The 23,863-nt window shown below is 41.9% G+C and overlaps 1 protein-coding gene across 1 annotated transcript in view; it reads right to left on the bottom strand.

Moving 5' to 3' along the window:
* Nucleotides 1-279: 279 nt before the first annotated feature.
* esyt1b (extended synaptotagmin-like protein 1b) overlaps nt 280-23,863 on the bottom strand; it is a 39,234-nt gene continuing 15,650 nt past the window's right edge. Inside the window, exons 12-52 of the mRNA XM_029775493.1 lie at nt 23,694-23,783; nt 23,381-23,482; nt 22,676-22,747; nt 22,423-22,509; nt 22,110-22,259; nt 21,662-21,781; nt 21,355-21,531; nt 19,812-19,897; nt 19,527-19,575; nt 19,285-19,374; nt 18,727-18,822; nt 18,475-18,546; nt 17,834-17,920; nt 17,556-17,702; nt 17,314-17,423; nt 17,029-17,233; nt 16,703-16,879; nt 9,960-10,042; nt 9,697-9,745; nt 9,471-9,560; nt 9,269-9,364; nt 9,007-9,078; nt 8,837-8,923; nt 7,095-7,241; nt 6,662-6,795; nt 6,137-6,272; nt 5,838-5,944; nt 5,565-5,706; nt 5,206-5,382; nt 4,803-4,885; nt 4,433-4,481; nt 4,142-4,231; nt 3,812-3,907; nt 3,502-3,573; nt 3,335-3,421; nt 3,022-3,168; nt 2,789-2,925; nt 2,379-2,510; nt 2,169-2,271; nt 1,868-1,917; nt 280-1,668 (exon numbers count right to left, since the gene is read on the bottom strand). Of these exons, the coding sequence (XP_029631353.1) occupies nt 1,641-1,668; nt 1,868-1,917; nt 2,169-2,271; nt 2,379-2,510; nt 2,789-2,925; nt 3,022-3,168; nt 3,335-3,421; nt 3,502-3,573; nt 3,812-3,907; nt 4,142-4,231; nt 4,433-4,481; nt 4,803-4,885; nt 5,206-5,382; nt 5,565-5,706; nt 5,838-5,944; nt 6,137-6,272; nt 6,662-6,795; nt 7,095-7,241; nt 8,837-8,923; nt 9,007-9,078; nt 9,269-9,364; nt 9,471-9,560; nt 9,697-9,745; nt 9,960-10,042; nt 16,703-16,879; nt 17,029-17,233; nt 17,314-17,423; nt 17,556-17,702; nt 17,834-17,920; nt 18,475-18,546; nt 18,727-18,822; nt 19,285-19,374; nt 19,527-19,575; nt 19,812-19,897; nt 21,355-21,531; nt 21,662-21,781; nt 22,110-22,259; nt 22,423-22,509; nt 22,676-22,747; nt 23,381-23,482; nt 23,694-23,783 (4,311 nt within the window). The 3' untranslated portion in view covers nt 280-1,640. The remainder of the gene's footprint in view (nt 1,669-1,867; nt 1,918-2,168; nt 2,272-2,378; nt 2,511-2,788; nt 2,926-3,021; nt 3,169-3,334; nt 3,422-3,501; nt 3,574-3,811; nt 3,908-4,141; nt 4,232-4,432; nt 4,482-4,802; nt 4,886-5,205; nt 5,383-5,564; nt 5,707-5,837; nt 5,945-6,136; nt 6,273-6,661; nt 6,796-7,094; nt 7,242-8,836; nt 8,924-9,006; nt 9,079-9,268; nt 9,365-9,470; nt 9,561-9,696; nt 9,746-9,959; nt 10,043-16,702; nt 16,880-17,028; nt 17,234-17,313; nt 17,424-17,555; nt 17,703-17,833; nt 17,921-18,474; nt 18,547-18,726; nt 18,823-19,284; nt 19,375-19,526; nt 19,576-19,811; nt 19,898-21,354; nt 21,532-21,661; nt 21,782-22,109; nt 22,260-22,422; nt 22,510-22,675; nt 22,748-23,380; nt 23,483-23,693; nt 23,784-23,863) is intronic.

Raw genomic sequence — 23,863 nt, 5'->3', positions numbered from 1 at the left:
GAAAGGAAATAGGAATTATCCAAAAGCACAAGGAGCGACTCAAATAACGTTGATGGATATGGCCACTTCTGTTGTTTGAAAAAGAGTGCCCTTGCTGCATTTATAATAGTTTAATGTATACCACACGGAGTAATATGGCATTTTAATCAGTTTGCAGAATCATTTTGCGTCAATTTTGAACCCCACTAGTAGGTTTGTAGGACTTGAGGACTAGTTTCTGTACCACAGGAGATCGCTCTCTTCTTAAGGTGCAAAAAAGGGTTTGACTGCCACGATGCACACTGATTTTATTATCATCTTTATTTTTTCAATGGTATTTTCATTTTGGCAAAGTTAAGGGACAATATATGCACAATTGTAATGTGTTAAAAAATCTGCTGCAATAAAACAAAAATACACAAATGTAAAACACATCAAAGCAGTATAGTAACACGGGCAAGTAAAATGTTTTAAAAGTTTAAACAAAAAGATATGTAACAAAATGGAATGGAGCATAACCAACACTATGACAATGAATGAGGAAACTAAAAATGGCAGATACATAGTTTGAAAGGAATAACTGTTAACACTCCATTTAACACATTTGAACCCCACTGGTCAGTATCTGTAATCTGTATTATCAGAGTGACTTTGGCTATTGGGTGCATTTCACATGGATAATATATGGATGACAGTACTGTGTATATCATTGTTATATACTATAGTGGTAGTCTCTGTGTAATAACATAAGGCAAAGTAAGGTAACATAAAAGCAATGCTCTTTTAGTAAGGGAGGTTCCTGACTAGACACTGAGTAAAGGCGTGTGGGTTAAGGTGTATTGTGTATCTGACTACATGAGACTGAATATGCAAGGACCCATACTGTATCTAAGCCCATAATACTGTACTTTCAATCTTACATATTCCTCATTATCCTTCTATTAATATTAACATACTTAACAACCCACAACAAATAACATTCCATAATATATTATGGAATTCCCTGATATATCTTCTAAATCATGTTTGTTACTTTGGTATTATCAAATACCGAACTGGTACTGTATCCTGACAACGCATTTTCCTGGTCCCTATTCACTTCCTGTTTAAGGAAAGAGTTTCTTTACCTTGATAACATGAACTCCTTCCTCACTGGCAAGATAAATGCATATAACTATCATTCATTAGTACATTAACCTTCAACGTACATAACCTTCAAATGATCTTCAAATAACCCTAACAAGTTGGTAATATAAACTTAAAAAGTAACTTTCATAAGCAGGTATAACCCTCATCAGTTCTTAAAGTAGCAGGTATAACCCTTCTTAAAGTGTGTAACATTCGTAAGTATATACACATGTTGACCTTCATAACTATTACATCATAACTATTAATACTAGGTATAAACCTCAGATTAAACTATCTAATACTGACTTTCTGGTCCAATCCAGATTGTCTGACGTATTGAGTTGCCCTGTCTTAGTGATAATATTGATATGTGAATATATAGAGATAGACATTAACAGGCAGACAAGTGACGAGAGGTGAAAGGACAGAGCAGGCTGAAGCAGCGGTAAAGGTAGGTGGGGGAAGGCATCAGCGTGAGTTAGGCTGTACAGGTTAACTTTAAACCTGTGGTATGACAGCTGCAGACAGATCCACTATTCAGCTTCCTCTTTCAAGTCAAACCTGTGGGAGGGTTAAAGTAAAAGTGGTTTAATGAATTAATCAGTCATTTTGTATGGCTACTACCTCAACGAGAAGACGCACACATAATAACAACATCAAGGTCAGTGTATTATGGCTAAACTGTCAGTCACCCGACCTTCGTTAGCATAATCAATCAATCAATTAGTCAATTACTACCTGTTTTATGGCTACTACTCACCATTCTGTGACACCAGAGGCCAGGTCAATCTGAGCAAGCTCTATGTGCACCTGAAAGAAGAAGTGTGGTAAGAACAAATATTACTATACACAGCATTCAAAACAAGTCCCATTTGCATAATACTAACATGATATTTCATGGGTGGAACAGAAGCATGAGTCATCATTTGCACCAAGTGAGAAAGAAAAAAACAATGTTCAGACACCCATGTTTACTCCAAAGCTACCCAGCTGATACAGTTTAGTATGATGAGTAAAATATAGCCATAAAAGAAGATGCAGTAATCCAAGCCCAGGCTGACCTGTCCAATGATATCGCTGCTCCTGAAGGACGCTGAGCTGTTCTTCACCGACACACTCAGATGCCTGCGCCTGGCCTCCTCCACAGACAGATCAAATTCAAACCTACACAGAGGGGCAGGGACAATACTTTTACACTCTGCTGCCATTTAACACAGATAGGTTCAAATGACTCAGTTGGCAGTGAGACACACACACATAACATCTCATACCTTTCGTTATATTCTGGATTCAGGTCTCTCTTCTTGACGCTTGTCTTCCTCTTGGTGGCCTTGGTTTTGTCTGGCAGCAGCATGAGGGAGATGTAGCTGTCTAGGCCATCCTTACTGGAGGACTCCAGATCCCTATACAGAAACACACAACATATAACATGATCCATGGCCTTAAAAAACAGTCTGGTCAAATGGTAAAGTAAGAGAAAGAGGTACAGTATGAGGAATTTGTTGAAAATATATAATAGGGATATCATTACATGAATGGACCCTTTCTTTAGCAGTGAGTTCAAAGCTAGGCTATATGTAGGGGGCAGTAGGGTATGCAGACGATTATGTGACCTGACAATGACAAACTTTGCTCTTGCTGTATGAAAAGATGGAGTTGATGCAGACACTCAGATGCAGACCTGCAGGCATGGACTGCAATGGTGAGTTTCTTCTCCTTTGAGGCATAGGAAAGAGACAGCTTCACCTGCCCACAGCTTCCTGCAGCGCACGGCAGAGTCCCTTGACCTATCAACTCCACCATTTTAGAGTCCAGAATCTGTTGAAAGATACATTTTGTAAGTAATCATTTCAACAGAAACAATAGAGGATACAGAAGAGAGAGTGTGTGTGCGTGTGTGTGTGTGTGTTTCACCTTAAGCTCAGCCCTCAATAGAATCTGACTGTCAGGTGAGGCCCCATCCAGATGCAGCCACTGATCCAGCACCAGATCTGGTTCTGACAGTAGCTCTCTGATTGGTACCACCAGAGAACCCATCGCCTGATCCCAAGCACTGGAGAGCTACATGTAGAGATGGAGAGAGACGGACACACCCTTAAGTTTCTGACCTGCTGCTGACCTGAACAGAATGTCCACATGAACGACAATAAAGAAATTGTATTTTGTTGGAAATGAGTAACGCAAGAGAAAGAAAAGTGCTTGCAATGATACTCAAACAACCACTCACCTTCACTATGAGCATCTCTTCTTTGGGGTCACGAACCAGGAAGTAGAACGCCTCGTCCCACTGGGGGGAGTGGGTGCGATCACACACCTTAAGAGAGATAGGGAAAAGAGATGTTAGTTGGTCAATCTAAGACAAATTACAAGCGTGTTTTGTAAGCTGAGTCTCACCTTGGTTCTGTAGGTTGTCTTCCCCAGAGCTAGCTCAGCTCCAGCCTTTGGCTCCTTCCCACTCTTCTTTAACTAGAAACACAGATAAAGGTCACTCTAGGTCACTTAGTCACATAACTGATAAGGGAAAAAAATTGACAATTTAAGACTATTATGGTGAGATAATGTATCAGCAATGAAACAACACAAGAGAAAATAACCAAGTGAAGCATCACAGTTTATCACAAATATCAGATGACAGTAGGCCATCAAGATCATGGCAACATGACAACAGAATCCCATCAGAGGTAAAAGGTCAAAGGTGACTCACAGGCAGTGAGTGGGCTCTATCCATATAGACAAAGAGGAGAGCAGTAGAGGGAACAGCCTTGTTCTGGTAGGACTGGAGAGACTGCAGCTGCAGCACCTGGAGATTGGGGAGGAAAGAGTTACATTGAGACATCTCATGGTACTAATGCTGTGCTCTGTTATGCCACATAGCAGGAGTTATGGAATGTGAATCAACTGCTTTCTGCAAATAGAAAGACTTTCTTGGAGTGACTGATAGGACAGGGAGGAAAGAGATTGCTGAACTGAAATCATAGTGAAGGAGATAGGAGATGAGAGACACAGAAGAAACTGAGAAAGGAGTGGGACTGACCTGATCCAGTCTGTCTGGTTGTGATACTGTAGGTACCCACTCCAGTACCAGGTGAACACGACCTGACTTCACATCATTCAGAGTGTACCACTGGAACACAGAAATATATGCATTAGACTGTGTACAAATCTAGCACAATCAGTAGAGGTAGAATGTAAAGCTAGACTGTGACAACATTAATAACCTCACAATCAAAACTTATATTACAAGTGATAAAAGGGCCACAGGACAGAGGAATTAAATCAATTCCAAACTCTGCCCTGACTTCCTGTATAAAGACTCTTGACTCACCTGGTCTGTGTACTGGGACCTGATGACATCACTCAGCCTGATCATAAACCTGCACACAAAAGAAAACAAAAAAGTTTTGGCAACTGTCCAAAATGGCATTAGATTCTTGTGACTTCTTATATAGATCTGTTTGATACGTAATAGTAGATACACTTTGCAAAGCCGTCTACCATAAGGCCAAAGTGTATCTTGTGTGCATCCCAAATAGCACTGTTTCCTCACTTGGTGCACTATTTTTACACATGCTCATAGGGCTCTGGTCAAAAGTAGTGGACTATAAAGGGAATAGGGTGCCATTTGGGACGTATCCCTTGAGTATCAATAACAGGTTACTGATTAAACAGTGTATAGTTGCCCAGTTAGAACACACCTGCCCAGGAAGTCATCAGAGTCCATGTCTTTATCATACAGCTCTACCTGGATCTCATCTCTAGCCTGGGGGATCAGCACAGTCTGGGAAACACACATCAGGGAAAATCAATAACAACAAAACTAAACACATAAAGAATACTATTACATGATAATAAGGAAGAAAATGTACACACACTTCTAGTGGTCTCAGATACATTTTTACGACAAAACCCTTAATAATGATCCACGAGTGGAGACACTGCAGCTCATACAAACAATCTCTACTCTAAACTCTAAAATGTATAGCTTTTACTTTTTACAGCACCGCACAATACATTTTACTGCTCATTTAAATGTGCACAATGTCCAACACCCTGTCCTAGAGAGATTAGCTTTCCTAAAAACTCCAACTCCCTCCATACCTCATACATCTCGTTCCAGGTAGGGTTGAGGTTCTCCTTGATCACATGACTCTTAAACTTGACCCCTCCGATGTTGATCTTGACGTAGGGGTCACTCTTGCCCTTCTTCAGGCCCCCCATCAGCTTATCCATGGCAACCAGATCCTTGGCCTCCAATAGGTGGATTCTCATCACCCCCTACAGGACAAACAACATAACCCCAGTGACACTCAAGTACGTTTTGAAGGCATCTTAGTATTCTCAAAATATGAAATATTATAAAGTCTTTTTCACACATATTTGGTTTAATCCTTTACATTTTGGTTCAAAATATTGGTCTAAGCAATATATTTGTGTTGTCCCTTCAGTGAAGCACCCACCTCTGTGCCAAAGCTGGGGTTTGGTGTGGTGTGAGGTGGGCGTGTTTCAAGGACGACATCAGGCATGGCCTCAGCTTTCTCAGGTACAGACACAGAGGGAAGGCTAAACACTGTAGCTCTGGCAATGTCCTCTATACCAGACCTGAGTATACGCACACAGGAACACAAACACACACACAGCATGTTTACAGTTGCTTCACCACACTGAAGACAGTCTATGCAGAGTCAGAGTACATGAAAAGCTCTCTGCATGCGTTGTTGAATGGAGCTCACCCTGCCGTTGGCCTCTGCCAGGGTTGGAGCTCCTCAGTGTCTGCTGTGACTGACTGTTGGGTGATGATGATAGGTTCCTCCACCTCACTGTCTTCTGGCTCCTCTATCTGTCGGTCAAAAACACACGCCAATACTTTCACCTGCAGCTATAAAGTTGTAGTCGGTCATGCAATTCATATCAAAATCAATTAGAATCTGTCTTGTTAATACATAAACTCTTAATACATAAAAACACATTGACTCCATCCACAGAATGCATCTTGAAACCCATATACAGACATCCACATCCAGGATCTCACCTCAGGATCAAAGCTGGGATCAGGGCTGGTGTGTGTGGGGAGTGTCTCAGGAGGACTGGGGTCTTCTTTGGCGGCCTCAAAGACCTCTTCTTCTTCAGGTTCTGAGACAGCGGGTTGGCTGGAGACGGCAACAGACCTGAGAATACACGCAGAGACACACATGTTGAAGGGTTTTATAATTTACATACACTTTATTAGGGTTGTCACGATACCAGTATCACAAACATACGATACCTGATTTTCCGTGGCAAAAAGGAAAACACAAAGCAGATTAAACTCTTTGGTCCTTTAAAAAACCTGCTGTATGTAACATATTGTGTGCAATAAAAAACATGTCATTCTGGGGGACAACATGAGGCTGCTTGTTACCAACATTAGGACTGTTTTCTTCAGGACATTTTGTCCGCTTCATGTTTTGTTCCCTTGCCACATGAAAACCCTTCACTGCAAACATTTGCATTTGCAATAAACTTATAATTACAATTCAACAATTTGAATACTGGGAGGGGCCAAGACAAAACTCACTCCTCAGAGGGCACCTCCCTGTGTTGTTTCTCCTCATTGGTCGCAGTAACTTGCTCCTCACTGTATCTCCCAAGAGTAATAGTTTGTGGACCTTGTGGTAGCCCAACACCCTCAGTCATCTTTGAGTTCAGGATCTGTGAACGAAAACATGCAGCTAATTACTTACCAATAGCTTTAAGATTAGACTGCTAGGTGCAGGTAAAGTACATAACATGTCCCATGTGGCTCAGTTGGTAGAGCATGGCGCTTGCAACGCCAGGGTTGTGGGTTTAATTCCCACGGGGACCAGTACAAAAATATATGCACTCACTAGTGTAAGTCGCTCTGGATAAGAGCGTCTGCTAAATTACATACATGCACTTTGTGTACTATATGGCACATTTTGTTCCTCACATTGATAGTTGATGTGTGCGAGTATGAGTGTGTGTCTCACCTTGAGTTCAGCCCTCAGTAGAATCTGACTGTCAGGTGAGGCTCCATCCAGACTCAGCCACTGATCCAGGACCAGATCTGGTTTTGACAGCAGTTCTCTGATTGGTACCACCAGAGAACCTATCGCCTGATCCCAAGCACTGGAGAGCTAGAGAAAGATAAATACAGAGTGAATTAGAAAGGAAAAGAGAAAAAGGTAGAATGGGAGATTTGTGTGGATGAATTGCAGTGACTGTGCAAGCTGTTTACAGTGGGGTTATGGTTCGGTTTGGTTTCAGTACAGCGGGGAAATTAAATGCCATTCACAATGTTCAGCATTCACAATGTTCCCGGGATTGACTGTTGTGATAGGATTGTTATGTTGGGCGTTATGGGAGGTAGAAATTTTGAACAATTGGCTATGTCAACTATAAACTAAGAGTACAGCTATTAGGCTTGAAAACAAATTATAAAGTAAAAAAAACACAATAATAGATGTCTTTTTATGAATAATGTTTTGTTGTTGCATTTAACTCCCGAAAATGGTGTTATAGAGGCATTTCCTTAGTAGGTTACATCAGAGGTCACCATGTGGGAGAAGTGGGTACTCAGAATTATAGATGAGTTTCCCACTAAATTAGAAGTTGGAGGGCCAATCAAGTAGATTTTTCCCAGTTGTATGTGGTAAAATCCCACTTCCTACTTGGTTACGAACGCACCATGACACGCACCTCCTTTAGTGCCAGATGCGCACTTGTGACTCTCGTAAAGGGGGCGTGTCTATAGCACAGTACATCTCCCACTATGGCGTAATATGATAGGCTGTCACTGTGAAGTAAGTGCAACACAGGGTGCATCGGCCAATTAATTGAAAACTTCGGCTTTGGCTTGCTTGTATAGAGCGGGTACTACCTGTTTGCTGAAATGGGTGCAAGAGGGAAGTTCGTAACGTGGCTCGAGCACTTTCACGAGGTGCTGAAACCCCCTAATCTCAACCACAGAGAAGGGGTGCTATAAACCAAAAACCTTAAAAAAAATATAAACAGCCTACCTATCGCTCTTGTAATTTCTTTGGCCAGGTCAGAATCAGCTGCCAAGGGCTGCTTGAATGCAGAGGGGAGACGATGTTGTGTTGTTGTTTCTTTGCGTTTCCATCTTGCTCCGGTATACTCGGGTGATGTCAGTGTAAATGTGTCAACATATTTGAGTTGTTGGCAGCTGCATAAGCTATTCTCGTTGAGCGTGGCGACATTCTGTTAATCTTTTATCCACAACTCTCTGTCCATCGCCGTTGTAATCTACTGGGAATCCAAAATGTTCCCAAACTGGAGATTTAAATGAGAAAAGGATCCTCCAATTCTGGTTTATCGATCCCACCACTCGCCATCATACAGAACTAGTTCCTGGCTGCGCTTCACAAAAGGACAATTTGAAATGCGGCCATTAAAATTTGAATTTTGATTACAACGTGTACATAGGCTCTAGTTATTTTAACGGAATAGCCTGAAATGTTTTATCAGCTCAGATTTACTCAAGAGGCATAGGCCTAAAACGCAACGTATATAGGCTTAGTGTTTTTATTTTGTCAATATATTTTTTTTAATTTATTCCTTCGGGTTCACAGTGCGGACCGAACCGAGGTCCCTTTATCGAATGGTTCGGTACAAATATGTGTACCGTTACACCCCTAATGAGTGACATTATGTTTAGATTAAACATTATCCATGTTTAGCAACTCCATCCTGAAGCAGACTGAACTCTCACCTTCACTATGAGTATCTCCTCTCTGGGGTCACGAACCAGGAAGTAGAAAGCCTCATCCCACTGGGGGGAGTTGGTGCGATCACACACCTTCAGAGTGACAAATAAGTTTACTTTCACAGCAGATCCTGTTACAAGTCAAACATCTCAGCTCTACATGTACTGTATCTCACCTTGGTTCTGTAGGTTGTCTTCCCCAGAACTAGCTCAGCTCCAGCCTTTGGCTCCTTCCCCCTCTTCTTAAACTACAGAAAACATAGAGATCAAACAATACAACAGTCATAACAAAAAATGATTGTGAGACACTAGACAAAATAAAAAAGCAACATCTGTGCTTAACCCATATTACAGCTGCAAAAGACAACAGACCCAATGGCAACAAACCAATGCCTGGGTTCATAGGTTCAAAGTGGCTCAGTGTCTGAGGTGACTCACAGGCAGTGAGTGGGCTCTATCCATGTAGACGAAGAGCAGAGCAGTAGAGGGAACAGCCTTGTTCTGGTAGGACTGGAGAGACTGCAGCTGCAGCACCTAGAACATGAGGAGGTTAGAGTTAAATCACATCAAAACAGGTGGTTAAAAGGTTAAAAACTAGTAATAGAATGAGAGGAGAGAAGAGGAGAGAAGTAGAACTGACCTGATCCAGTCTGTCTGGTTGTGATACTGTAGGTACCCACTCCAGTACCAGGTGAACACGACCTGACTTCACATCATTCAGAGTGTACCACTGGAACAGACACAAATCACACATCAGATAGAGTGTTCTGAAACTAAAAGTAATGCAATATGAAGATGAGTGTTCCAATGTAAGAGAGTACAGACATTATTTAGTACAAGAGAAGAGGGAGACATGTAAACCTTACCTGGTCTGTATACTGGGAGTGTATGATGTCTCTCATACTGATGTTACACCTGTACAAAAAAATTGAGCATCAATGTAGTCCAAAATTAAACTAAACACTTACAGGGAACTACAAAGGATGCTTCAAACCAAGACAACAACAGGGTCACAAAACATTACAGGACATCGGCTGAGTACCAGACCAGCGCCCTATGGCCTCTGGTCAAAACTAGTGTACTATATAGGGAATAGAGTGCCATTTGGGACACAAAAGCAGTTTCTCACCTGCCCAGGAAGTCATCCTTGTCCATGTCTTTATCATACAGCTCTACCTGGACCTCCTGACCTGCCTGTGGTGTCATCACAGTCTGGGGACAAACATCACAATGATGTTAAAACCATAGGGAGGAATCACACATATAGAGCACGACAGACAAAATGTAAAATACTTTATACTAATATTTTTATAGTAAAGTGTACAAAGTACGCATTTCCACTCTTTCCACTCATCAGAGAGCAATAGATTACATGAAATGGAGTTATAGAGAACGGTTTCCACAGACAAAGACCACAATTAGATAGAGAAAGAAGAGACAGTGCTGCAGAGAGCTAAAGTTGAAAACAAGGTTGACTACAGTCAGAATAAAATGTTGGTTACACTTGGCCAGAGCTGGGGTCAATTCTATAGTCGCTATACAGGTTGCTTAGGAGTTACTTGAAGCAAATATCTTTTCTGTTCAGAGAACAGTCAAGGTAATTGGAAAAAACGTGTAAAAAAATAAATAATTCACAGGAAATATTTAAACGTGACAAATGGTTTATTTTCAATCATTTCAATGATTTTGAGATTAAATTATGGGGGATTTTGTGCAACATTTTCACTCAAGGTGTTTTATGCAACTGCGCACAGGGCTCAGCACCTTTAAGAGTGGTCATAAATGATGACATCGCAATGCGGATGACGTCAAAGATTCCATTTAACAGATAGTTACTCAGATTTGGAGTCAGTTCTGTGAAGGAGGGTGTTGGTAAGTACCTGCATGTTATTTTAGTATTTAGGCAAAACTTATATTTTTCAGTGAGAAAACAGACATTGGCATCTTATTTGTATGACCATACTGAGGATAACTGCTACAAATGACCACACATTACTTAGGTGATGGGTTTGGATTTCTGAGCTTTAACTATTATTAATCATTAGTTATAATAGAGACATGAGGGGTGCAATTAAGCTTGGGAGGGGCTGAGTGCAGGGAAAACGGTCACATGTGGCAGCACTGATAAGGGGGGGAAGAGAGCTGTGGATAAGGGGGTCGCGGTCAGGTCAGGTCACGTTAAGGGAAAAGGAACCGTTTATTGCCTGTATCACTTAGTTTCCTGCCTAGCAATAAAGATGCAATGTTTAGCGAGAAGGAGGAGACTCCACCCAAAGTGGGGTACATATACCACCACTATTGTAACCATGTCTGGTTCTGAAGCAGCTGTATTGACCCTCTGGGATGAATAAACTTGGTATAAGCTTTCATAGCGTCCTTCATGTTCTTACTCTGATAATTAGAACCTAACATAGGTAATTGAAAAAAGTACACCTTTAGTTGAAACGTTGCATTCCTTCACAACAGCAGTAGTAAGCGTTTGGCCTAATTAAAATAACAGGGGTCCTATTCAATCAGAAGATTACAGGGTAAGGCAAAACGGTCTTCTAGCACTGCCAGAATCATATTTGAGTCAATATCCAATCAAATGATTTTTGATTCATTATGTTAGGTTCTAATTATCAGAGTAAGAACTCAACAGACACTACGAAAGCTCAAACCAAGTTTATTCTTCCCAAAGGATGGAACAGCTGAACAGACAAAGACATATTCACACAAGCACTGATATTTAACCCATGCTGAGTCTCCTCCTACACATCTGAACAGCCAATGCATCTCTGTTGCTAGACAGAACCTTAGTGATATCTGTTCTTCCTCACTTCATCTGACCTGACCTTTGCCCCAAAGTGCTCACTCCTCCCCAACTCACGGCTGTCATGGTGACTAGTACCAGACTGTGTCTCTTCTCCTCCCAGAGGATCCCTCTGGCTGGAGAGGTGTAAAGCTAGCCGTTGGCTGGAGAAGTGTAAAGCTAGCCGCCATTGGACTCTGGAGCAGTGGAAACGCGTTCTCTGGAGTGACAAATCATGCTTCACCATCTGGCAGTACGATGGACGAAGTTGGGTTTGACGGATGCCAGGAGAACGATACCTGCCCCAATGCATAGTGCCAACTGTAAAGTTTGGTGAAGGAGGAATAATGGTCTGGGGCTGTTTTTCATGGTTCTGGCTAGGCCCCTTAGTTCCAGTGAAGAGAAATCTTAACGCTACAGCATACAATGACATTCTATAAGATTCTGTGCTTCCAACTTTGTGGCAACAGTTTGGGGAAGGCCCTTTCCTGTTTCAGCATGACAATGTGCACAAAGCGAGGTCCATACAGAAATGGTTTGTCGAGATCGGTATGGAAGAACTTGACCGGCCTGCACAGAGGCCTGACCTCAACCCCATGAAACACCAGGCCTAATCGCCCAACATCAGTGCCCGACCTCACTAATGCTCTTGTGGCTGAATGGAAGCAAGTCCCCACAGTAATGTTCCAACATCTAGTGGAAAGCCTTCCCAGAAGAGTGTAGGCTGGTATAGCAGCAAAGGGGGGACCAATTCCATATGCCTGTTTGGCCCTGTCCGGGGGTATCATCGGATGGGGCCACAGTGTCTCCTGAACCCTCCTGTCTCAGCCTCCAGTATTTATCCTGCAGTAGTTTATGTGTCGGGGGGCTAGGGTCAGTCTGTTATATCTGGAGTATTTCTCCAGTGTCCTGTGTGAATTTAAGTATGCTCTCTCTAATTCTCTCTTTCTCTCTTTCTTTCTCTCTCTCGGGGGACCTGAGCCCTAGGACCATGCCTCAGGACTACCTGGCACGATGACGCCTTGCTGTCCCCAGTCCACCTGGCCGTGCTGCTGCTCCAGTTTCAACTGTTCTGCCTGCGGCTATGGAACCCTGACCTGTTCACTGGACGTGCTACCTGTCCCAGACCTGCTGTTTTCAACTCTCGAGAGACAGCAGGAGCGGTAGAGATACTCTCAATGATCGGCTATGAAAAGCCAACTGACATTTACTCCTGAGGTGCTGAATTGTTGCACCCTCGACAACCACTGTGATTATTATTATTTGACCATGCTGGTCATTTATGAACATTTGAACATCTTGGCCATGTTCTGTTATAATCTCCACCCGGCACAGCCAGAAGAGGACTGGCCACCCCTCATAGCTTGGTTCCTCTCTAGGTTTCTTCCTAGGTTTTGGCCTTTCTAGGGAGTTTTTCCTAGCCACCGTGCTTCTACACCTGCATTGCTTGCTGTTTGGGGTTTTAGGCTGGGTTTCTGTACAGCACTTTGAGATATCAGCTGATGTAAGAAGGGCTATATAAATACATTTGATTTGATTTGAATGCCCATGATTTTGGAATGAGATGTTCAACGAGGAGGTATCCACATATTTTTGGTCATGTAGTGTAGTTGTGGAATGGATAGAATGGTACTTCATTCTAAATTCTATGAATGTGGTCATGGAAACCATAAAATATATAACCTATATAACTAGAATGTGGGAACTTTGGTAGTGACAAACTGGCATAGACAGTTAGTAAGGTGACTGGGCGTTGGTGAGTAGACATATCTTTATCAGACCTGTCTAGTTTTTAATTGTAGAGGTGTGGTAGACTGTAGAGCAATGTTCCCTCTAATTCTTTGGGGCACGGAGCAAATTTTAGGTCTTGTGAGCGGAAACATGATCATTGTGGAATTTTGTAAAACTTCTGGCACGCGTTTACAGTAAACACTGATGCTGTACCCTTACAGTTTGAGACAGTAGGCAACAGGCTATTGTGGCTATTTGAGCATAATGTAGGCCAACCAACAAAACCAATGGGGCAAATCACAGAAAATGTTCACATGGAAATAGCTTTTGATTTCTATGATATAGCCTACAGTAGCCTATATGTTGTGTTCAATGCAGGCTTACATTGCATGAGACTTTAAAAAAAGTTTTTACATTATCCAGGGCTTGACATTAATTAATTATTTTTTACTCAGTCTGTAACACCATGGGCCAAATAGGTGACTGTAAATTGCATCGTATTGTGTTATATGATGCAAGAAACCACTTTACAAAATACTATACATTATTATTAATTTAATTTTCTTCATAACACATTTCATATTTCATGTAGTCTACATTACACCATTTCTTTCATAATGCATTTTATACATGGCTATGTCGAATTTTATAAGGATTGCCAGATTGGATAAAAAAATACAGATTTTTTGGTTTTGTTTTTGTGGTATCGATGAAGGTATTTGATTGGGGAATGGAAATACATTTTTATGGTGGGAAATTATACACACACACACACACTTCAAAAATATAGACACACTCACTTTGATTGTACTCATGTTATAGCCAACCCTCATGAAATCTGACATAGTACCAGTATCCCAAAGAAAACAAGCATAAAAAACAGCATTGGCATTAAATACAAAAAAAGAAAAACGTAAGGCAACTATAATATTATATGTATTTCGGTGACAACCTGGTTGATTAACAATATTGTGTTGTTAACACGTTTGTTTTTTATATACCGTAAATAAATGTGGAACACAAAAAAAAGCAGTGTAAAACATGATTGCCCAAAATCTATCATAGTCCTGACTCGTTGGCCCCACGTTGGCCCCAAGTTTTTTTCCTATCAATGAAGTCGCACAAAAACGTGTGTCTTTTCGAATAAAGTCATTTTGGGGTCATTTCACACGAATTAAGCCACACGAAAACACACCAAATCTGCTGAAATACTTTTTGTACATATCACGAAATCTGCTGAAATACTTTTTGTGTATATTTTTGCACGAATTGAGTGTGAGATTGTGTTGCTTGTAGGAAGCAGTAACTCCCCATGGCTGACCTATACTTCTCTATAACTGAGCTAATAACTCGCCAACTAGCAAAGAATATCAACAAATGTGCACACGCACGGCTCTGCGCTCTGATCTGAACTGATCTGAAAAGTGCATTCACTCGCGGGTGATTGAAAGACTGCTCGTGGGCTACCCCCGACAAAATAATTCTACTCCGTTGCGCTCTGGCTCTGCCTACATCAAAATCACAGACTCGTTAGATTTGTTTTGTTACATTGAAAAGGGGCTGATATAATGTTGATTCGATCACAGGAAAAACGTTGATATATATAGTGAAACTAATGGGGCGAATTCAGTTCAATTCAATCTCTTGCGTCTCTGCGCGGCATTGGCATATCTGCTGCACCGCAGTCCTGGAGGAAGTAGTTTAGAGGGAACATTGCTGTAGAGGTGTTTATTTTACAATGTTTTAACCTTTATGAACTGTAAAGGCAATTGAACTGACAGCAGAAAATAAAAAATGACATTCGTTGATTCATGGATATATGGATGAGGCAGGCTCTGTGGTCCCTGTTTGAATAGATAGATCCTGGCTAGTCTCAAAACGCTCAGAAGGCTTTGACCAATCAGAGGGCTTGTGGGCGTGGCTGAGATCCATACAGGTCAGGTTTAGGGGTGGAGCTTAAGTCATAGCAACCACGTGAGTTGATGGGTGATGCTTCATGCTTGAATCCCAAAAGTAATGTCATACAGTGCATTCGGAAAGTATTCAGACCCCTTGACTTTTCCACATTTTGTTACGTTACAGCCTTATCCTGGATTTTTTTTAAATGTCATCATCAATCTACACACTATACCCCATAATGACAAAGCAAAAACTTTTTTTTTTTTTTTTACATTTGCAAATGTCTTTTTTTTTAAACACAAATCCCTTATTTACATAAGAATTCAGACCCTTTGCTATGAGACTTGAAATTGAGCTCATGTGCATCATGTTTCCATTGATCATCCTTGAGATGTTTCTACAACTTGATTGGAGTACACCTGGGATGCCATCCCCGCCAAGACTCTTCCTACAGCTGGCTGCCCTGCCAAAAGGCACCTAAAGGACTCTCAAACCATGAGAAAAATGATTCTCTGGTCTGATGAAACCAAGATTTAACTCTTTGGCCTGAATGCCAAGTGTCACATCTGGAGGAAACCTGGCGCCATCCTTACGGTGAAGCATGGTGGTGACAGCATCATGCTGTGGGGATGTTTTTCAGTGGCAGAGACTGGGAGACTAGTCAAGATCGAGGGAAAGATGAACGGAGCAAAGTACAGAGAGATCCTTGATGAAAACCTGCTCCAGAGCGCTCAAGACCTCAGACTGGGGTGAAGGTTCACCTTCCAACAGGACAACGACCCTAAGCACACAGCCAAGACAATGCAGGACTGGCTTCGGGATAAGTCTCTGAATATCCTTGAGTGGCGCAGCCAGAGCCCAGACTTGAACCCGATCTAACATCTCTGGAGACCTGAAAATAGCTGTGCATCGACGCTCCCCATCCAACCTGACAGAGCTTGAGAGGATCTGAAGAGATTAACGGGAAAAACTCCCCAAATACAGGTGCGCCAAGCTTGTAGCGTCATACCCAAGAAGACTCAAGGCATCGCTACCAAAGGTGCTTCAACATAGTACTCAGTAAAGGGTCTGAATACTTACGTAAATGTGATTTCATTTTACATTTTAGAATAAGGCTGTAACCTTACAAAATGTAGAAAAAGTCAAGAGGTCTGAATACTTTCCGAATGCACTGTATGGTAGAGACATGGGGTTTGGACTGTTGTTTCTCTTACTGAATTGGATAGGTATATTTGTGTAAACCTTTAATTAATTAATCATTTTATGGGTGAACACCCTACTATATGTTTATGATTAGACTGATGTAACACTACCCTAAGTATTATGTAATACTGTATAATATATTATGTACATGGAGCTGTACTGACAAAATACAAGTTAATGTGGGTTTACGGTTCAAAATGTATATAGACACAACACATTTTTCCTAAAAACTCCAACTCCCTCCATACCTCATACATCTCGTTCCAGATAGGGTTGAGGTTCTCCTTGATCACATGACTCTTAAACTTGACCCCGCCAATGTTAATCTTGGCGTAAGGGTCACTCTTGCCCTTCTTCAGGCCACCCATCAGGTTGTCCTTGGCGATAAGATTCTCGGCCTCCAGTAGGTGGATTCTCAGCACCCCCTAAAAACAAACACTAGTAACAAGACTGCACAAATACAGCAGTATAGCATGACATACCTAATTCACACAGTACTGTACGTGGTATTGTACTGTAAACCTCAAAATAAAACAACTGTAATAATGGCCTTCACTGGCATACTGTATCTCACCTCAGAGCCAAAGCTGGGATCAGGGTTGGTGTGTAGGGGGAGTGTTTCAGGAGGACTGGGTTCCTCAGTGAGCTCCTCAGGTACTTTCCCAGGGACCATCTCAGTAGCTGTTACTCTCTTAGTCTTCTCTGACTCTGGTGCTGGGATAGAGGGAAGGCTGGGGACTGGAGCACTGGGAGTGTCCACTGAACTAGACCTGAGCAGACTTGGTGGAATAAAAGAGAAATTGGTTAATCGTGTGTGTTTGTGTGCATGTGTGTATTAGTACACCCTCATTTGTTCTACCTCTTCTGCACTGTGTTTCTCTCCAGTCTCTGTTCAGCAGTAGAGGCGGCTCGAGCTCTGGGTTGATCTGCCCTCTCCACATCAATCTCACACTTCTTGGGACACAGCAGCTGTAGTAGAACAACACATTTAATAACGCCACCATATAACCTTGTTACAAAACATCATGCATTGAATTAACACAAGTCTAAAGTGCCTCCTACAGAGAAATAGAGTGTTTGTTAAGTGCAAGTGTGTCTCACCTTGAGTTCAGCCCTCAGTAGAATCTGACTGTCAGGTGAGGCTCCATCCAGACTCAGCCACTGATCCAGGACCAGATCTGGTTCTGACAGCAGCTCTCTGATTGGTACCACCAGAGAACCAATAGGCAAGGTCCAACTGTGAGACAACTAGAGGAGAAGAGAAAATGGAAGATGGATGAATGACCTCATAATTCTGTGAAGAGTATAGTACCCTTTTATAAAAATCCACATCTTTATTAAGCTCTGATCTAAAAAAATATTTTAACATACACACTTACCTTCACTATGAGGAGCTCTTCTCTGGGGTCATGAACCAGGAAGTAAAAAGCCTCTTCCCACTGGGGTGAGAAGGTGCGATCACACACCTTAATAGAGATAGAAAGGAGGCATGAGCAATAATTCACTGTCACAGATCAAAATATCAAATCAAATTGTATTTGTCACATGTGCCGTATACAACAGGTTTCACCTTACCGTGAAATGCTAACTTACAAGCCCTTAACCAACAATGCAGTTCAAGGAATAGAGTTAAGAAAATATTTACTAAATAAACTAAAGTAAAAAATAAACTAAAAAGTAACAATAAAATAACAATAACGAGGCTATATACAGAGGGTACCGGTTTAGAGTCAATGTGCAGGGGTACAGGTTAGTCGAGGTGATTTGTACATCTAAGTAGAGGTAAAGTGACTATGCATAGATAATAAACAGCTAGTAGCAGCAGTGTAAAAACAAAAGGGGGGGGGTGTCAATGTAAATAGTCTGGGTGGCCATTTTATTAATTGTTCAGCAGTCTTATGGCTTGGGGGTAGAATACCATATTAATGTTACCATATTATTTTTAAGACACATTGAATGGTTTTACAGTGTCATATGTCCCTTTTTTAACAGGACACATTAAATGGGTTGTCTGTCTCACCGTAGTTTTATGGGAAGTCCCCCCCACAACAAGTTCAGCTCCCACTTTTGGCTCCTTCCCACTCTTCTTAAGCTAGAAACACGCCACAATAAATACACATTCAAAACAAACACACTACATGTGCACAAAATAAGCACCCAGGTTACATATGCAAAATAGAATTAGTCCTCTAAACATAAACATCATTAACATTAGCCCTGCACACGAAATCATAAGAACCCCTCCAAACTGAGAAAGAGGTGCAAGACTCACTGGCAGGCCGTCTGCCCTCTCCACAAACACAAAGAGTAGAGCCATGGAGGGAACAGCCTTGTTGTGGTAGGACTGCCTGGACTGGAACTGGAACACCTTAGGGACATTTATACAGGTCACTGGGTCTGTATGGCACTGTGTACAAGGATGCATTACTCTGATGGCAGTGTGTATAATGATTTGATTTATTTTTTATTTTATTTACCTAGGCAAGTCAGTAAAGAACAAATTCTTATTTACAATAACGGCCTACACCGGCCTAACCCGGGAAACGCTGGGCCAACTGTGCGCCGCCTTATTGGACTCGAAAATCACGGCCGGTTGTGATACAGCCTGGATTCGAACCAGGGTCTGTAGTGACGCCTCTAGCACCGAGACGCAGTGCCTTAGACCGCTGCGCCACTCAGGAACCCCATGACACGTTACACTACTGTTTAATACTGCCTATTATAAAGCTTATGTTTTGTACTCAGGTCTGACTTGCAAAAGAGATTCTCTGATCACAATAAGATATCTCTAATAAACTTCTGATAAAAAAAAAGAGGAAGAAGGACTGACCTGGTCCAGTATGCCTGGCTCTGATACTATAGGTACCCACTCCAGTACCAGGTGAACACGACCTGACTTCACATCATTCAGAGTGTACCACTGGAACAGAGAGACAACAACTCAGTGTAGTCTACCACTGAAACAGGGAAACGAATGAGCTTTTACATAGGATGGTAACATATGCAGTGATCTGTTTGTGTGAAGGAAAGTATAAAGTCATGTTAACTCCGATGCAGGCAGGCCGATCTCACCTGGTCAGTGTATTGAGAGGTGATGATATCCTTCAAACTAATCTTCAACCTGTATAGGTACATAGGAATATCAGGTTAGAGTGCAAACAACTGTACAAACAAACGGAATATGGAGCAAAATCTAATCCGTGGGAGTAGTTACATGTCCCTGCCAAAGGGGGTGCCAAAGTCACCACACACAGAAATCTATCTAGCTCCCAGAGACTACATTTGCATCCCAAATGACACCATAAAGTAGTGCGCTATATAGAGAATATATTGCCATTTGGGTCACAACCTGCATACCTGCCCATGAAGTCATCTTTCATGTCCATGTCCTTATCCAATATCTCTACATGGAGCTCCTGGCCAGGCAGCGTGGTCAGAACCACCTGGGCGACAACACAACACACAACACAACACACAACAACAGCTTCAGTAAAGGCAATATTCTACATACTAAAACTAGAAACACACAGGGAAGCACTGAGATTTTAAGGTCACCTATTATTTTCATCTAAATAATGGGTAAGTCCTCATTTGTAGACTGCTGTCCTGGTTGTCAATTTCGTCAACAATAACTATGATTGAAAATATTTGCCAACGACCTATTTTTCATATCGAAAACTAATGACGATAACGATATGAGATGGCATGGGGGGAAAAAAACGATAAACGTAACAAATTAGTTGTCATTTTAGTTGACGAAAATGTGACGAGACGAGGATTTCACGTGAGACTAATGGACATTCAATTTGACATAAAGCTCCTTTTCATCTGATTTGTCCAATCATAAGCATGAATGCCTTTGCAGAATATTTAATGCAATCCTCTCATTGGCAGAATGAACGTCTTTCAGTAGCGCGGTCCGGCTCTTCCACACAGCTCCCGGGAGGTCACTTCAGTCACTCGTCAATCTTTTGAACTGGCGCGCATTCAGGACACTTCAGTTATAACTAACCTAAACTAGAAACAATAATGTTTACTCTCTCGTACTTTCATGTAGGCTATTTCTGCTTTGATCACATCAGAAGCTCTATGTTATTCATCTGTGTTGTCGCTCTCGCGCTTCGCAAATGCGACTGCAGTAGTTTTATCCCCCGATTGGAAATATGAATGCTATTTGCTGAATATTAGGAGTACAGTAGCCTAACATTTCTGGCATTGTTGGAAAGCTCAGATTCTCCCCCTTTTAGGGGATTCATTGTTATTTACTCCAATCCCAAGGTTATGACGGGGAGAAAAGAGATGTATGCCTACATTTTTTACCTGTAGCCAAGGCTTTGTAGCCTATGGTAAATCATGGCTGGCAATGGTTACAATCTGCCACAATAGCAATGTGCCAGCTATATGAGGGGATAGTAGGTCTAGTTGGACAAGGCTATCTTAATTTGCACATAATGATATAGATTATTTCATGGGGGAAAAATGCTATAAAATTACTATGATTAAAACTAGACTAAAATTGTCCAGAGTTTTAGCCGACTGACAACAAAAACTAAGAATGAAAACACTCAAATGTGACTAAGTCTAAAAGGTATTTTAGTCATAAAGACTAACACTAAAACTAAATCTAAAATAGCTTCCAAAAGTATCACTGGTTGATAAGCACTCTTTCTATGGTTTTAGGTATTTTAGTCATAAAGACTAACACTAAAATTAAATCTAAAATAGCTTCCAAAAGTATCACTGGTTGATAAGCACTATTTCTGTGGTTCTGTTTTCTGATGACCAGAGGCCTCCTTGAACTCATTATAACCCTACAGTCGTATGACTGTCCGTTTTAACCAATTACTTTATTTGTTTTGTTAAAATGTTCCGACAAGAAAATATTAGGTTGATATCGTACCTCATACATCTCGTTCCAGGTGGGGTTGAGGTTCCTATTGATGACCCGGCTTTCAAAGGTCTCACCCCCGATGTTGATCTTGACATAGGGGTCACTCTTGCCCTTTACCATGCCCCCCATCATGTTGTCCTTTGGGACCAGATTTTGGCCCTCTAGAAGGTGGATTCTAAGCACCCCCTAAAACAAAACACAATGTCATCATAGACTCAGACTCTTCAACATTGCAATCACACTTTAACTTGGTTTATTTGTAACTACCTTAGTTACTAACAATAACATGTATGTCCATGTATATTACATGCTTTACCTCTGTGGCAAAGCTGGGGTCAGGGGAGGTCTGTTGGGGGCGTATCTTTGAGAGACCAGCTGCTAGGCTAGCTGCCTCTGTAGAGGAAGTGGGAATGTTCTTCTCATCCAACCATAGCACCTGAGAGAGAAAGGGAGAGCGAAAAACAATGAGAGAGAAACAAAGAGAGAGAGAGAGAAACATAAAGAGAGAGAGACAGATAACGAGAGAGAGAAACAAAGAGAGAGAAACAAAGAGAGAGACAGAAAGAGAAACAAAGCGAGAGAGAGACAGAGAGAAACAAAGAGAGAGAGAGACAGATAAAGTGAGAGAGAGAGATAAACAAAGAGAGAGTCAGAAAGAAAGAAAGAAAGAAAGAAGAATGCATTACACATAGGCCAAACTGAGCTTTAGAGATGTGCATCCACCTTACTGTAGGTTGGGATTGAGAGGAGGAACCAGTCCTTACCCTGAGTACAGTGTTGATATAGATGCGGCTGGCAGGGCCAGATTTGTCTAGCTGGAACCACTGGTCCAGAGACAGGTTGGGGCTGGACAGCAGACGGGACAGAGGGATGGACAGGCTACCTAGAGTCTGAATCCGGTCGTTGTCTTTAACCTGGAAGAGATGGGAGGATAGTGAGAATGTTCAATGAAGAATACACACATAGGAAAGAGTGTGGTCATTCAACAGATTGCTATGAGGAAACAGACAGAAATAATGCATTCAAATAATAACAAATTGGTGCAAAACATGTTATGGAGTTAGAATATCAAGGTACTTGAATGTCTATTGACTGCTTGCGTGGATCTGGGATGAAGAAGGTGAAGGCATCCTCCCACTCTGGGTTGATTGTCGTCCAACAGGTCTAAAAACAGTGTAAAGGATTAGAGAGAATGCAAAATAGGAGTGGGTTTGGCTTCAAAGCAAAGGGTTATGATAGTCTATTACTATGGTAGCCCCGTTTGGTCCTTTGTTCCACTATAGGAGCCGGATGGAATAAGTCAAGTAAGTCACTACTCTGGTAGTCTTACCCTGCTCTCTCGAGTGATGTCCTGCACAGACAACTGCACCATGGGACTGGGTTCTTTGTTGCCCTTCTTCATCTAAAACACACACATACAAACACACATCAACATATAAAACACACAAACAACTTTAACACTTTATTAATGTAGCACTACGGGGGCTTTTGTTTCGGCCCAGCACTATCGACATTTGATTCAACTAATCAAGTTATTGATAATTAGATTTGATTAATTGAAACAGATGTGTTTGTGCTGGGTTTGTAACAAAAGCGTGCACACTGTAGCTCTTCAGGACAAGGGTTGGTAACCACTGGCATAGACGTTGCATAGCAACCGCCGAAAAACAGTAGAAAGAGGAAACAAGTTGAGTGCCAAGAGTTTCAGGAAGTCTAAACACAGCACCACTATGGGTGTGTTTCATTCCAGAAGGTGGTTCCCTCTCCTTGGCTCCCATTCACTTCCTTTTGCAGATCAGACAGGACTGGATAGGTGAAAACAACATGTCGTGAAAGCTAGCCTTTAAAGCCGATGTTGCAATTATCTCAGATCAGTGATGGGAAGTGAACAAGGGCCGAGGGTAGGGAACAACTCTGTGTAACAAGAACCCTAGTGACAGTTACAGCGCTACCCTCGCAGCCACAGACAGGATGCAGCTTAAGGGCTGAGAGAGGAGGAGGAGGAGGGGGGAGAGGTTGACGAGGTGTGACTCACAGGAAGGGCTTCAGCCTTGTCCAGATACACTGCCAAGATGGCTGCCGAGGGGGGATCAGAAGTCTTACTGGACACTGTCAAGCTCTTGTTCCTCTGAAGAACCTGGGAGAGGAAGGGAGAGGGGGAGGAGTTGAGAGAAGGGGAGAGGCACTTAGCTCTAAGCACTTTTCATTCTGCACATTCCTTCACTACAGCTCACTGCCAGCGTACACAGTCACCACAATGTATAATCAAACAAGACGGAATGGGCCTCATATTGCTGTAACATTAACTTTGGGAGGAATAATATGATAGGGAGGATACGGATACAGACCTGCTCCAGTTGCTCTGTATTGGGCAGCAAGACCAACCACTCCAGTCTGAAATGGACCCGTCCTGACTTGGTTTCTTTCAGGGTGAACCACTGAGAAACAAAAATACAGATTGTGATGACAATGTAGTGTTTAACCGTGTCAGACATTCAATAATACTCGAAATAACTCA

This window comes from Salmo trutta, chromosome 14, assembly GCF_901001165.1.
Source record: "Salmo trutta chromosome 14, fSalTru1.1, whole genome shotgun sequence".
Lineage (NCBI taxonomy): Eukaryota > Metazoa > Chordata > Actinopteri > Salmoniformes > Salmonidae > Salmo > Salmo trutta.
This window is presented reverse-complemented; position numbering and strand designations above follow the sequence as displayed.